The 15553-nt window shown below is 43.2% G+C and overlaps 1 protein-coding gene across 1 annotated transcript in view; it reads right to left on the bottom strand.

Moving 5' to 3' along the window:
* Positions 1 to 1328: 1328 nt before the first annotated feature.
* Positions 1329 to 15553, bottom strand: part of EDEM2 (ER degradation enhancing alpha-mannosidase like protein 2) — a 49124-nt gene continuing 34899 nt past the window's right edge. The window contains exons 10-14 of the mRNA XM_079943644.1: positions 14796 to 14937; positions 13055 to 13179; positions 7120 to 7264; positions 4201 to 4322; positions 1329 to 1912 (exon numbers count right to left, since the gene is read on the bottom strand). Of these exons, the coding sequence (XP_079799770.1) occupies positions 1412 to 1912; positions 4201 to 4322; positions 7120 to 7264; positions 13055 to 13179; positions 14796 to 14937 (1035 nt within the window). The 3' untranslated portion in view covers positions 1329 to 1411. The remainder of the gene's footprint in view (positions 1913 to 4200; positions 4323 to 7119; positions 7265 to 13054; positions 13180 to 14795; positions 14938 to 15553) is intronic.

Below are 15553 nucleotides of genomic sequence, written 5' to 3'. Positions count from 1 at the left end.
GCTATCATCAAAAAGACAACAAATAACAAGTGTGGGCGAGGATGTGGAGAAAAGGGATCCCCTGTGCACTGTTGGTGGGAATGTAAATTGATGCAGCCACTGTGGAAAACAGTATGGAGATTCCTCAAAAAAATAAAAATAGAACTACCATAAGATCCAGCGATTCCATTTCTGGCATTTATTTGAAATAAACAAAAACACTAATTTGAAAAGATTATGCATGCCTATGTTCATTGCAGCATTACTTACAATAGTCAAGATATGAAAGCAACCTAAATGTCCACCAATAGATGAATGGATAAAGATGTGGTTTGGACGAAGTGAGAGAGTGGCATGGACATATATACACTACCAAATGTAGAATGGATGGCTGGTGGGAAGCAGCTGCATAGCACAGGGAGATCAGCTTGGTGCTTTGTGACCACCTAGAGGGGAGGGATAGGGAGGGTGGGAGGGAGACCCAAGAGGGAGGGGATATGGGAATATGTGTATACGTATGGGTGATTCACTTTGTTGTACAGCAGAAGCTAACGCACCATTGTAGAGCAATTATACTCCAATAAAGATGTTGAAAATAAAAAAGATGTGGTTTGTGTACACACACACACACACACACACACACACACGTGTGCACACGCAGTGGAATATTTACTCAGCCACAAAAAAGAATGAAATCTTGCCCTCTGTAAAAATATGGATGGACCTAGATGATATTATGTTAAGGGAAGAAAGTCAGAGAAAGACAAATACCATATGATTTCACTTATGTGAAACATAAAAAAACAAAACAAATGAACAAACATAACAAAACAGAAACAAACTCAAACTGGTGGTTGCCAGAGGGGTGGTGGGGTGGGGGGAAGAATGAAATACGTGAGGGAGATTAAGAGGTACAAAATTCCAGTTATAAAATAAATAAGTCACAGGGATGTAATGTACAGCACAGGGAATATAGTCAGTAATACTGTAATAACTTTGTATGGTGACAGATGGTAGCTAGACTTATCGTGGTGATCATTTTGTAATGTATAAAAATATCTAATCACTATGTTGTACACCTGGAACTTATGTAATTTTGTAAGTCAACTATACTTCAAATAAAAAGTAAAAAATGAAAATCCCTCCCCCCCAGAAAAGAACTAACAAATACATTTATAACACCCTCCAGAAAATGGGAACTTTGAAAGGAAGGGAGATTCAATTATCAACCCCTGGAGTCTTTTATGTTTAGCTGTTTCTCCAACTGTATGAGAAAAACAAACTAGATTCGCAATTGTTTTTAGCCATGAACCCTTTCTTTGAATGAAATCTCATGAAATGATCCAATATGTAAAATAGAAAACCATGATCATCAAAAGCAGATTTATTGTTATAGTTTAGTTTCAAAAACAAACAAAGTATCATCCAGTGGTTATGAGGAATCTAGGAAAACCTGTCCCAGTAATGCCAACTTTGAGGTAAAGGGCTGACTAGGGCAGCTGAGAAGTGGGATTTTCTGCTTGGTGGGCTTCTTCTCCCTTGCCCGGTCATAGTTTTCAGGGGAGGACAATGTCCCTGGCCCTGTTGGGGGTTCCCATGGCCCTGAGCTCATAGTTTTTTTCTGAAATCTCGACCTATTCCGTTTGAGAGAGTAGAATTCCCTCATCAGATCTTCTACTTCCCACTGCTCTTCCTTCAGCCTCCGGCAACAGTGCAGGGCGGCGGGGTCAATGGGGTGTGCTTCAGTGTTGAAGATGTAACCCCCGGCCCCCAGGATGCACTCCCCGTAGGGGGTTATCACCGCATCGAAGGTGGAGCCATTGTTGTGGATGAAGTTGGTCGGGTCAAACAGCAGGTAGAGGTATTTCACGGTCTCGGCCAGGAAGAAAGACTCCATGCGGTTGTCAAGCTTGTGGTCTCGCAGATCTTTGATCTGCCACGTGGGGGAGGGAAGCAAGTCAGACCAGCATCACAGTACAGCAGAAAGGGTCAGGGGACCCTGTCAGGCATTCCTGCTCTGCCACTAGGTGACTGCAGGCCTTTGGGCAAATCACTTAACTTTCCAGAACTTTGTCCCTAAAGTATATTTATATCATAAATCTTACCTGTCACTCCTTCACGGAAAACCCTCTGTTGACATCCCATTGCCCACAGACTAAAATCAAAGTCCTTATCGTGGCCTAACAGGTCCTTGGTGATCTGGCTTCTGCTCCCTCCCTGACCTCATCTCTTCCTGCTCTCTCCCTGGTTCTCGCAGGTCCAGCCACATGGCCTTTCTGTTCTGTGAACAAGCACATGCCCAGCCCGGTTCTTTTCATTGGTGTCCTCGCAACCTGGAACACTCCTCCTTCAGATGCCCTCCCACTCTTTCACTTCCTTCAGGTCTCTGCTCAAATGCTACCTCATCAGAATGGTCTTCCCTGGCCCCCCTACATGATACAACAATCTCCTAACCCCTTTACCTTACCCTTTTGTGACTCTAAACATTGATCTAATCATTCCCTTCTTAATGATGCAAAAATGTAGCATCATTTACTTAGCTAATCCTCCCTTGACAGACATTAAGGAGGTTACCAAGTTTTTTGCTCTTATAAACAACTAATAAGGAGTCTTTATGAAGAGAAATTCATACTGAGTTTACAGTCAGGGATGAGTAAGTTTACTTGCTACAAATATTTATTTTAGCTTCTCAGAATTAGCAATACGGGACTTCCCTGGTGGTCCAGTGGTTAAGACTTCGCCTTCCAATACAGGGAGTGCAGGTGCGATCCCTGGTCGGGAAGCTAAGATCCCACATGCCTCGCGGCCAAAAAACAGAAGAAATATTGTAACAAATTCAATAAAGACTTTAAAAATGGTTCACATCAAAAACAAATCTTTAAAAAAAAAAAAAAAGAATTAGCAATACATTTTCTTAAACGAAACTAATTCTCAGTAGACATCTATTTTACACCAAAAAAATGTGACTAAAACATGGACTTGATGTACCAAGAATTATTATTCTCTTGCCCTGTTTGCCAAAGGCCAAGGAGTCAGTTGCCTGTTCCCATCATTCGCCTTGGAAGGGCTCCAAAACACTTCATTTTCATGGAAATAAGTCAAGAGTTCCTAAGGGCCCAACGGGCTCATCCACTTTGGCTTTTCATAAAATACAACATATTAGAAACTAAAACATATCATTGCTGTATATTTCTCCTACACATATAGGTCTTTTCTTTAAAAACATGTATCTATGTTTTACTTATAGAATATAATCACATTACAACTTTTTGAAAAAGAAGGTTTTTGTTTGTTTTTAATTCCTTACCCTAAAAAAAACCTCTGCAGGCTTTTTGGCAAATAGGCTTCCAGGCTATTTGCTTACACATTTGGTTTTTACATGTCTGTAACCACTGTTTATTTCTGTCTTGCCTGCCTGGGTCCTCTCAGGATGTGACATGGCTCTCATCCTTAACCCTTTCAGTCCATTCCCCACAGAGCAGCCAGAGTGCTCTTTCTAAAATACAAATCAGAGCACGTCACTGCTCTGCTGTAAATGCTCCCAAGGCTTATCATTCCAAGCAGAACAAAAGCCAAACTCTTCCCCACGACTTATACAAAGCCCTGCACAATCTAGCCGCTGCCTACTTCTGGGGCTGTATCTCCTCCCACTTTCCTCCCTGCTCACGCCCTCCAGCCACACTGGCCTTCTTTCTGTCTTCCAGATACACATTCTTTGTTTTTTCTACTAAAATGTCAGCTCAGGGGCTTGGTCTTTCTTCATTGCTATAACCCTCAGCCTAGCACAGCGCCTGGCCCGTGAAAGACGCTCAGTAAATATCTGTGAGACCAGTACAGCTGTTCCATTAAGGATCCCTGGGTTTGCAAATAAGGCTATGGGACTCTGTAATTCCCTTCTAGAATCCATTTTACAAGCCTTTTCGCAAAATGTTTCACAATACTCACCCTTGCCAAGTAGCCTATTCTGACAGCTAAAGGATCTATGAAGCAGGGAGAACGCCAAGGGCATGGAGTCAAGACCCCTGGGAACTAATCCTAGCTCCACGTCTACTAGCTCTGTGACCTTTAGCAAGGCTCTCAGCTTCTGCTCCTCAGTCTCCCCATCTATAAAATAAAGGCATTGCTTGTATCTCTAAGGTTCCTTCCAGTGCTAATACTCCAGAGGCTCTTTAGCAGCAGGGGGAGACATTTCCCAATTCTTGGGCCCGTGGAAACACTTACTGTGGCAAATCCACATTCCACCTTGCTGATTTTTTCGATGGATTCCACAGCATCTCTTCCGAGTTCTAAGAGGGTGGGGTCCCCCGTGGCACGGTAGAGGTACATGGCGCTCTCAATGAGTTCTGCAAAGTTCAAAGTAGACCTTCCTTCACCCAGTGGCTGGGCAGAGAAGGCTTGGGGACTGCCTGGGCCAGTGAGAGATTCCTTCTCTCCACACCATGTCCACAGGGTCCAACTAGGGGGAACATGGGACAACTCACTCAATACTGAATCTTCAGAGCCAATATACCCAGTCTGAAGCTTAGTGGACTTAGTGGACCATGGAATCCCATCCCAAGGGAGAGACAGGCAGCCAGGTTCTGGGATAGGGAAGGTGGCAGAGGCGGCTGCCTATCTCCCAATATCTGTTCCCTCCTTCTTCCTTAGTAACAGAAGAGCTAACTTTATCCAAGCACATGGACGCCTAGACTAACAACTATTCCCAGCAGGCAGGTGTGGGATTAAGGTCCCTGCCACCAAAGACAGTCATGTAAGACCAGAGAAATAAATTTCTATTTTATCTAAGCTACTACTTTGTATCTGTCACTTACAGCCTAACCTAATCCTAAAACTTAAAAGAGTACGAGCCTGTCATTACAAGGCCCTTTCCAAGATGCGATAGGCCAAAAGATAAAGGTTAAGATACTCAAGAATCAACTTTCAATCTAACAAAGATGCAGCCATCAGTTCTCTGTGCCCAGAACAAGGCAACAGTCTTGCCCTGTTCTACACCACAACTGGAATTTGACATTCACACATGGGCCCCATCATAAGATGAATATTCGCCAACTAGTCAACAGGAACTGGACCAGATGGGAATATTTATTCCAGAGAAAAGAAAACTTAGCAAAATGTGTTTGTTGCTTTCAGATATCTAGAGAGCTGTTATGGAAAAGATTTGATTTCTAGGGTGGGCCCAGTAGGCAAAAGCTACAGCTCAACAGACTTTCCTACTTCTTCACCTCTTTTTTCTCAGAGAGGAAAGAACACCTCTCCCCTCCCTATACCAACATCTCCTCCTGATGTTCTACATCCCGTTTCCTCCTAGCCCTTGATCAGTACTTTTCCCCCTTTTGATTTTTTACTGCAAACTCCATTACTTATTTTTGGAGAAAAGATCGCTGCCTATCTCTCCAGTTTTCTCCTACTTCTCTCTCTGTTTACCCCACAGGCCTCTAGACACTGGCTAATCTAATCACTCATATTCTAAGCAAAGATTGGGGCACATTTACTGGTAGATGAACACACTGTGTGTGTTCAAAGACAGAAAAGATGGTGTCCTCATGGGAAGCCTCTCCTTATGCTTCTCACAGCTGGCTGACTCAGTATACTCAGTAAACAAGATACTCAAGTATCTTGTTCCTTGTTTTCTCTTCCTCATACATGGGCCTGTGTATGCTAGTAAAGGCTTTAATTTCCTGTATATCTAGCCAACTCTCTAGAAGAGGGTGACAGCCCAAGGTTTAGATTTGGACTTAGGTGGAGGTTAAGCCCTTCAGAGGCTTTTAGGCTAGGTTCTGTGCTCCAGCACTGCTGATCGGATACATGCACCAGAGCGTCAGGGACTGGCCAATCTAATCATAGAATAGTACCTTATCTCCCATTTGCTATTGTTTTGGGATAGGAAGGGTGACTGGTCTAAGACATTTCTGGATTCCTGGCTGTGGTACCTTGCTTTCCACTGAGCATTCCTGCAAACAAAACATGTTGCCTCCTTAAGTAGTGAGCCCCCTGTCACTGGTGGTAATCAAACAAAGATGAGATAACCACTTGACAGGGCTATTGCAGGGGGATTTCGATTAGAAGACCTCTCAGTTTCCCTCTAACCTTGAGAATGCACATGTCTAAGTCTTACATTTAGTCCCAATCTCTGTCTTCATTTTATCTATTGGTAACATGGGATCCAATACCATCTGAGTATTTTCTCTTTAAAAAAAAAAAAAATGCCATGAGAATAAATGCATGAGAAATACTAAAAACAGCAGCCTCTAAGGAGTCAAAAGTGACTAATTTGCTGCTTCCAGTTGCTGCTTTACTCCCGCTTCTGGTCCCCCTCCAAGACTCCTACAGCAATCACTTAGAGGACTACAGGGTTAGAGGAGGAAGGAAGTGGAGCCGAGGATGGCAGGATGGGCAGAACCCATTAGAAGGCCCATCCCACAGCTAAAAGGCATTCAGGTAGGAAGAGTCTAAAACAATGGGAATGTAACCTATTTTAGGGGGGAGGGGAGATGACTGTGTGCTGACTCAGCTTCCTTCCTCTGTCCCCCTTTCCCTTCCTCTCCTCACAATGTTTAACTTTCCTTCAGTGAGTCATAAGATCGGAGCTGGAAAGGAACTTAGAAGAGTTCTCAAGTGTGTTGTCTCTTTCTTCTCTACATCTTGACTGCTGACCTGCAAGTGGGGAGGTGGACGAGAAGAGATGATTCACTCCTAAAGTCCATTCCAAAGTTCTAACGTTCCATAGATGCACAACTTATCTGACCTGACCCACTGACTTAACGAAGTGTGCCTCCACATCTGAAATCCCAATGGCAAGAACTCAAAAGGCGTCAGCCTGGCTTTTTCCATCTCACTTGCTTGTCTGGGTTTGAAAGAGCATAAGATGTAATTAGGAGACCTGGGTTCCAGTCCTAGCTCCTATACTTAACAGCCTTGGGCAAGCCATTTCAACCCACTAGGCTTCCGTCTCCTTCTCTGAAAATAAGGGGGATAAATAATTCCTAGAAGGAAAACCATCCAGAGCCACTGGAAGAAGCAGATGGGAAAAAAATGAAGCTGTGAGCACTTGTGAGGCATGAAGCCTCATAGATATGCGAGGGGTTGGGGTTCTGAGAATCAGAGCCTGTGGGCTGGCAGTAGGCCAGAGATGCTGCTTACCCGGTCGAAGCGGGTAACCCTCTCGCTTCTCCACTGTATATCCCTGAGGAATGTTGTAGAATTCCGGGAGCCCCCCAAACTGCTTCCAGACGGTGTAGTAGTTGAGGAAGGTCCTCATGGCATTGTCAATGTCCCCAATGAGGGTCTGTAGGAGAGAAGTGGTTGTCAGGCAAGCAGCCACCAGGCAGGAAACCCACATACAAAACCCCACACACGGGCTTCCCTGGTGGCGCAGTGGTTGAGAGTCCGCCTGCCGATGCAGGGGACGCGGGTTCGTGCCCCAGTCCGGGAAGATCCCACATGCCACGGAGTGGCTGGGCCCGTGAGCCATGGCCGCTGAGCCTGCGCGTCAGGAACCTGTGCTCCGCAACGGGAGAGGCCACAACAGTGAGAGGCCCGCGTACCGCAAATAAAAAAACAAAACAAAAACAAAAACAAAACCCCACACACAACCTCAGGGAAAAGAGGAAGCGAAGGCTTTGGAGCCAAAAAGACCTGTGCTCAAACCCAGAGTCGGCCATTTACTCAGTGTGCTGCCTCAAACCAGACACTTAACTTCTCTGAGCCTCGTCTCTAACATGCAAAATACAACGTATATTTTACATTGTTGTGAGGGACAGAGGCTGTATACAATGTCCCTGCCTACCAGTACGTGCTCAGTCAATACTGGCTACTAACTGCTTTTAAGTAGGTAAGTCAGCCATCTGATTCAAAATTCTAAGAATAAGAAAAAGATTGATTGTACTTAATCTCACTCACACCCTACCCCCCAGCAAATAACCATTTTGCATTAGTTTGTAAACATAAGCAAAGATGTATGAGTATGTATTATTTCCCCCACATTAAATACGGCTTATTAAATATACTTTTCTGTAGCTTCCTTTATTCATTTAACAATACATCTCAATTTTTCCATGTAAGTACATAAAGCACTCCCTCCTCCTATTTATACAGTTGCATAGTATTCCATTGCTTGGACCACAATTTAATTAGTTCCCTATTGATAGCTAGTTGGCTTGGTTCCAATCTTTTGCTACTTGCTACAATAATCAATGCTGCAATAAATAACCGCATACATATGTCACCTCAAACATATGTGAAGCGTGTCTGTAAGACACATTTCCAGAGTTGGGATTGCTGAATCTGAGACTATATGCACTTGTAATTTTACTAGGTGCTTCTATGTAGCTATTCGTATTACTGTAAGCTCACAGGGAAACAGCTGACCTTCTTGACATCTCCACTGGATGTCTCAAGGATAGAACAAACTTGACAGTTTCCAAACAAAACTATCGGTCCCTTCACTCTCCCGCAAAGCTGCCTCCCTCCTCTCACCTCTCTCCCTTTTCAGTAAACGGCACCACCTTCCACTGATTCCACTCTGGCCAGATACCTGCTGGCCATCCTTGACTCCTCCCTCTTCCCCCACTCCCACATCCATTCCATCAGCAACTCCTATCAATTCTCTCTCTCTAAAACATCAAGAGTTTTCTCTTTATCTCCAGAGCCACCACCTGTTCACCTGCATCTTGCACTGGGATGACCTCAAAGGCCTCCTCACTGGTCCTACCACTTGTCTTCTCCAGTCCACTCTTCCCAAGGCAGCCAGAGTAACTGTCTTACTCAGTGGCTTTCCACAGGCTCAGTTTAAGGTCAAGACACCTCACCATGGCCCTCAAGGCCCTGAGCAATCTGGCCACTGCTGACTTTCCATTGACTGATCTTTCCCTTCCCTGGACTGTGGCCATGCTGCTTTTGTCTCTGATAAACACCCAACTCTTTCCTGCCTCGGGACCTTCACACATCATGTTTCCTCTGCCTGGAACATCGTCCCCCACCCCAGTTTTCACATATCAGCTTGAGCATCACCACTTCTGAGAGGCCTTCTTATCTAAAGTAAGTCCCCATCCAATAGTCTCTCTTTTAGCCTCTAATTTGTTTCCTTCATTGCAACTTATTATTTTATGAATATGTCTAAGTTTTTCTTTGTGTCTCACCCTCTATAAAGTTCACGAGGACAGGGCCTGGAATACAGCAGGCACTCAAATATTTGTTGAGTAAATGAACAAATTTAATGTCTATAAGCCTCCTTTCTTCATCTATGAAACATCGTTTACCTCGGCGTGTTGTGATGATTCTGTGTAAAATGCCCAGCACATAAATCATTCTTTCATAAATATTTATCACCTCTATGTGCCAGACAGACTGTCAGCTAAATGTTAGCTATTAGTGTTATTATAACCTCATAGAGAAATAACCCCAGGATCCGTTCTTAAAGCAGGAAAAGTGCCACACACAAAGCACACAAATCCTATACAAAGATGGCAAAGTGTGGTATATACATACAAAGGAATATTATTCAGCCTTAAAAAAGAAGGAAATTCTGACACATGCTACAAGCATGAACCTTGAGGGACATTATGCTAAATGAAATAAGCCAGCCACAAGAAAACAAATACTGTATGATTCCACTGATATGAGATACCTGGAGCAGTCAAAATCATAAAGACACAAAACATAATGGTGGTATGACCCAGCAATCCCACTGCTGGGCACATACCCTGAGAAAACCATAATTCAAAATGAGTCATGTACCACAATGTTCACTGCAGCACTATTTACAATAGCCAGGACATGGAAGCAACCTAAGTGTCCATCCACAGACGAATGGATAAAGAAGATGTGGCACATATATACAATGGAATATTACTCAGCCATAAAAAGAAACGAAATTGAGTTATGTGTAAGGAGGTGGATGGACCTAGAGACTGTCATACAGAGCGAAGTAAGTCAGAAAGAGAAAAACAAATACCATATGCTAACACATATATGTGGAATCTTAAAAAAAAAAAAAAAAAAAAGGTTCTGAAGAACCCAGGGGCAGGACAGGAATAAAGACGCAGACGTAGAGAATGGACCTGAGGATACGGGGAGGGGGAAGGGTAAGCTGGGACGAAGTGAGAGAGTGGCGTGGACATATGTACACTACCAAATGTAAAACAGATAGCTAGTGGGAAGCTGCTGCATAGCACAGGGAGATCAGCTCGGTGCTTTGTGACCACCTAGAGGGGTGGGATAGGGAGGGTGGGAGGCAGACGCAAGAGGGAGGGGATATGGGGATATATGTATATATATAACTGATTCACTCTGTTATAAAGCAGAAACTAACACACCACTGTAAAGCAATTATACTCCAATAAAGATGTTAAACAAAATAATAATGATGGTTGTCAGGGGCTAGGAGAGGACAGAATGGGGAGTTATTGTTTCAAAGGTATAGAATTTCAGTCTTACAAGGTGAAGAGAGTTATGGGGATGGATGGTGGTGATAGCTGCACAACATGAATATAAATACCACTGAACTGTACACTCCAAATGGTTACCACGGTAAATTTTATGTTATGTGTATTTTACCACAATTTAAAAAAAGAAAAAAATACAATCATTTATTTTTTCTTCCATTACTGGGCATTTGGACCATTTCTAGTTTTTCTTTGTCATGAACTTTGCTGCTGGGAATATCCATGTACAGGTTGCATCTTTCCCTGGTCAATTATTTTCTTGAGGAACATGCATAGAAATAGAATCATGCAAAGTCAAAGGGTGTGATCAGTTGTATGGCTGGGTGGTACAAGCAGGTTTTCCAAGAGGAATGTAGTCACAAATAGTTGTAAGGAAATAGATTTCCTGATCCTTAATTTTCCTAAAATGGATCTGCCTGAAAAGATGCTTACAACACAAAGGCAGGCTACCCATTCTATCTCTTCCACAACTGTCCTACCATCTTATAAAAGCAAGGTGTACCCACCAACAATCTCCAGCCTTACTGCGGAACACTGTCCTTGGATATAAAAATGTCCTGAGCACTGAACTAGGTTAAATTTAAAATATTAGTGTAGGTGTTGAGAAAAATGAATGGCTCTAACCACTGGGTAACAAATCCTTCTGCAAATCAGACAGCTTTCAATTCTTTGCCTTCAAAAAATTGAAAGAGGAACTGGTCAAGTTGTCAGCAGAGACATCATTAAAAATAATTTTTGATGACAGATCATTTGTGATTTTTTTTAACCATATAAAGAGTGAACCATAAAATACTGCCACATTTGCAGGTCAAAAATGGTTGATGCTGGCAATTTTATATGGTTCAATCTATTAACTCAATGATTTCAAAGAACTGAATGATATTACAATATCAAACTCCTTCCATCTCCATCTACTTATTTATGTGCATAGGCTCCGCGGCACTTACATCTAAAAAAATGAAAAGCAGGAATAAAACTGATGCTTAACAGTGCTCTGTTTTAGCAACATGTATTATTCATGCACAAACACATGAACTACTTAAAAACTTTAAAAAGCCCCAAAAATCTCATTAAGAAATGCACTTCCAATAAATTACTTCCAGGTTTATAATCATCCAAAATTGTAAGCTATATATGTTGTTTTAATCAGTTACATACTAATGATAACTAAATCCAGAAGAAAACAAATGTAATACTCAGAGCTTATGATCACGGGAAATTTAAAAACATTTTAAATTTCTATGTATGAACAAATTTTGTCACAGAGAAATATGATACGGTGAACAATAAAATGCTTTCAGCATAAAATATAATAATTAGGATAAAATCCTGTTGGAGTGGTAGAATGGAAATATGAGTTGGAGGAGAAAAAGGAATGGTATGCAACTATTTAAACTCATAAGATTAAAAACATGCATGGGGCTCTATAATTTTTCAAAATTCTTTTAGGGGACACTCAGCTAAATTTGAAGATCTTAGAAGAGTTGAACCAATATTTAATGTTATCAACAAGTTCTCTCTGAGCTTCTTTCCCCATCTATAAAATGAGAGGGTTGGCTAAAAGTATATAATGGGGAACAAGTTAAATGAATGACAATATATCTATTCCATGGAATATATGCAACTGTTTAAAAAAGTAAAATTGATCTTTATGCATCAATAAAGAATGATCTCCAAGATACATTCAGTGAAAAAGAATAAAAATGTTCCTACTTACGTAAAGAAAAAAGGGTGCTATAAATACGCATATACCTATGTACATGGATTTCTGGAAAGAGGTACAGAAAACTGACAACAAGGGCTGGATTGGGGAGAGAATCTGAGGGTGGGGGCTTGAGACTTATCATTGTATTCCTTGTTGTGCTTTAAAAATTTACCACCAGGCTTCCCTGGTGGCGCAGTGGCTGAGAGTCCGCCTGCCGATGCAGGGGACACGGGTTCGTGCCCCGGTCCGGGAGGATCCCACATGCCGCGGAGCGGCTGGGCCCGTGAGCCATGGCTGCTGAGCCTGCACGTCTGGAGCCTGTGCTCCGCAACGGGGGAGGCCACGGCAGTGAGAGGCCCGCGTACCGCAAAAAAAAAAAAAAAGAAAAGAAAAATTTACCACCATCTACATGTTACTGCCTTTTCTTAATTTCTTAAGATTAAAAAGAAGTTGTTTATAAAAATATTAAAAATATTTTAGGACACATAGGGGCTGGATTAGATGGGCTCTAAGATCCCTTCCAGCTGCAACTCTTATCAGACCACGTAATGGACACACATAATGATGGCAGACAGAGCAGTCCCAGATGCTGTCACGCCCTTTCCTAGGCCCGCTGTCAAGAATGAGGATACGTGACAGAAATGTCCAGTGGAGAAATGGTCATTGCCAATGGCTATTACCGCCCTTTCTACTTTAAGTGGTACAACATTCCACAGCAAGCTGGAAGTTCAGTTCCTGACACCTTAAAGGTCCCCTTGGAAAATTCAGTTTGGCAGAACTTTAAATCTGTCTCACTCTAAGCCCCTCTCCCATCCCCAATCCACCCCTCCAAAAAAAAGTGCTCAAGCACTTTTTTGACTCATACATTAGAATGAGCTTGCTTTGCCGGTTCCATAGAAAAAGGACCACCCTCTCTGATCGTTCCTACCTGAAGACCAGGCCAGTAGGCCTCCAGAGACTGGAAGACTGGCATGGACACAGTCCCCTTGTACATCTGCACCCACAGGTACCAGTCATCGAAGCGGGTGTAATTCCGAATGGCTTTGTTATATTCTGCAGAGGAGATAAGATGATGGACACATCAGTGATGAGGGACACAAAAAGCAGGCTTTGGCAACAGAAGGATGGACTTAAACATTTGCAAGACCCTAGGGTGGCCCAGCCTCAAAGCAGACTAGGATGCAAGGAGGCACAGAGGAAGGAGCATGGGTTCTGGAGGCAAACTTCCAGGCTCAAATTCCAGCTCCAGCTTTACCACTTGTTAGCTGTGACCTCGGGCAAGTTTTTTCCTCGTAAGCCTCAGTCTTATTATCTGTAAAGTGAGGAGAGTAATGTTATATACCTCATGGGACTGTGCAGTCATTTATTCACTCAACAATATTCACTGAGTGCCTACCGGGTGCCAGGCACCTGGGGGGTGGCAAATAAGACAAAGTCCAGCCCTCAGGGAGCTGGCGTTCTAGTGGGAACTTGAACTTATAACTCCCCCTAGACTGTAAATCTATGAGAGCTAGGACTTTGTTTTGTTGATTGCAGAATCCCCAACATGAAGATAGTACATAATAAATATGCACAATAAGCATTATCTGAATGAACAAAGTACCAAAAACATGCAAATAAATAAGACAATCTCAAACAGTGTTGTACGGATGAAATGAAATAGTCCATGTTCAGTGCTTGGCACAAAACTTAACACATCAATGGTACTCAGTAAATATTTGCTGAATAAATGAATGGTAGCTATAATTATTATTAGGTGCCCAACAATTCCTCAGTATCATTACTACTAGTGTCTAAGGGCCTGAAGGGTAAACTGCTTTTATTCAACAGGCATTAATCTACAGCTACCTCCTGCAAAGCACTGTGGGGAGTACAGAAGTATAAGGCCTGGATGCTGCACTCAGTTAGAAGAGCTATAACTGTGATGATAGCTGACTGCAAAAATGATGCCGGGCTTCCCTGGTGGCGCGGTGGCTAAGAATCCGCCTGCCAATGCAGGGGACACGGGTTCGAGCTCTGGTCTGGGAAGATCCCACATGCCGCGGAGCAACTAAGCTCATGCACCACAACTACTGAGCCTGCGCTCTAGAGCCCGCGAGCCACAACTACTGAAGCGCGCATGCCTAGAGCCCGTGCTCCGCAACAAGAGAAGCCACTGCAATGAGAAGCCCGTGCACCGCAACGAATAGTAGCCCCGGCTCGTCACAACTAGAGAAAGCCTGCGCGAAGCAACGAAAACCCAACGTGGCCAAAATAAATTAATAAATTTATATATTAAAAAAAAAAAAAGATTCTGAAGGCCCTAAATTCTGAGGAAGAATCAAGCTATTTTCTGGGCAAAGTGACATTTAAGCTGGGCCTTAACGGGTGGACAGAATTTGGACACATAAAGGCAGGAAAAAAGGTATTTTAGGCAAAGGAAACACCATGTGCAATGGCCAGGAAATAAAAATCCAGGGCTGCATGTAGAGAAGCCAGCATGGTTCAGTTGGCTCTTGCAGGAAGGCATGAAAAGGTGTAGTGGCCTCAAGCGGGCAGTGTAAGTCCAGGGTGCTTTTGAATGCAGAGCTGATTCTGTAGGCACTTGGGAGCAACTGAAAGTTTATAAATAAACTACATGTCAATAGGGAAAACCATGGGGAAAAGCCCCCTTACCCTGCCCTTTTTACCTAGGAACATGGCCATGAGCTTCTTATCCTGAAGCAGGATGGCTCCTTTCACCAGGTACTCAAAGTAGGAGTCCACGCCAGCCCCAATGCCCGCGTCCTGGGCCACCCACTTGCCAGTGAGCACATCGATGTGGTTGCCGACCTAGGAGAGAGACATGTGGTGTCAAAGGAGGGCCCAAGACCAAACAAGGATGTCCCCACACCCCTGACTGTCCCGTGAGATACAAGGCAGGCACCCCAGTGCTTCTTGGGAGACATGCAGGCTATCGGGGTACAGGGTTGGGGGGCAAGGCTGGATCATGGCCAGCTCTCTTGCATATATGTACAGTGGAGACACATCTCATGCACGTTTAGGAGGACTTAATTATACACACTGGTCAAAAACTGAAAAAAGAACAATGACTTGGAGTGTTCATGCCCTGTCTAGAGTGAGTGCGAGCTGGGAGATGAGAACGTGCTGTTCCCACAATCTGTCTCAGACTTCTCAGCCTGAGAATCTGCATGCGATTCCAGTGTCTAAAGACATAAGATATACTTTCCGTATTTCCATAAATCAACTTGGGAAGGACATCCAAGAAACTGATAGAGTAGTTGCTTGTAAGGAGAGGAACTGGGTAGCTGGAGGACGGGTCACAGATGTCACTGCGTACTTTTTTGTATCCTTTGACTTGTAAACCATTTAAAAATAAATTTTAAAGATTTAAATGAAGAGATACGTTGTCCATATAACTTAGACCCTGATGGAAGCTGATAACTTC

The sequence above is a fragment of the Stenella coeruleoalba genome (genome assembly GCF_951394435.1).
Source record: "Stenella coeruleoalba genome assembly, chromosome: 15".
Taxonomy (NCBI): domain Eukaryota; kingdom Metazoa; phylum Chordata; class Mammalia; order Artiodactyla; family Delphinidae; genus Stenella; species Stenella coeruleoalba.
This window is presented reverse-complemented; position numbering and strand designations above follow the sequence as displayed.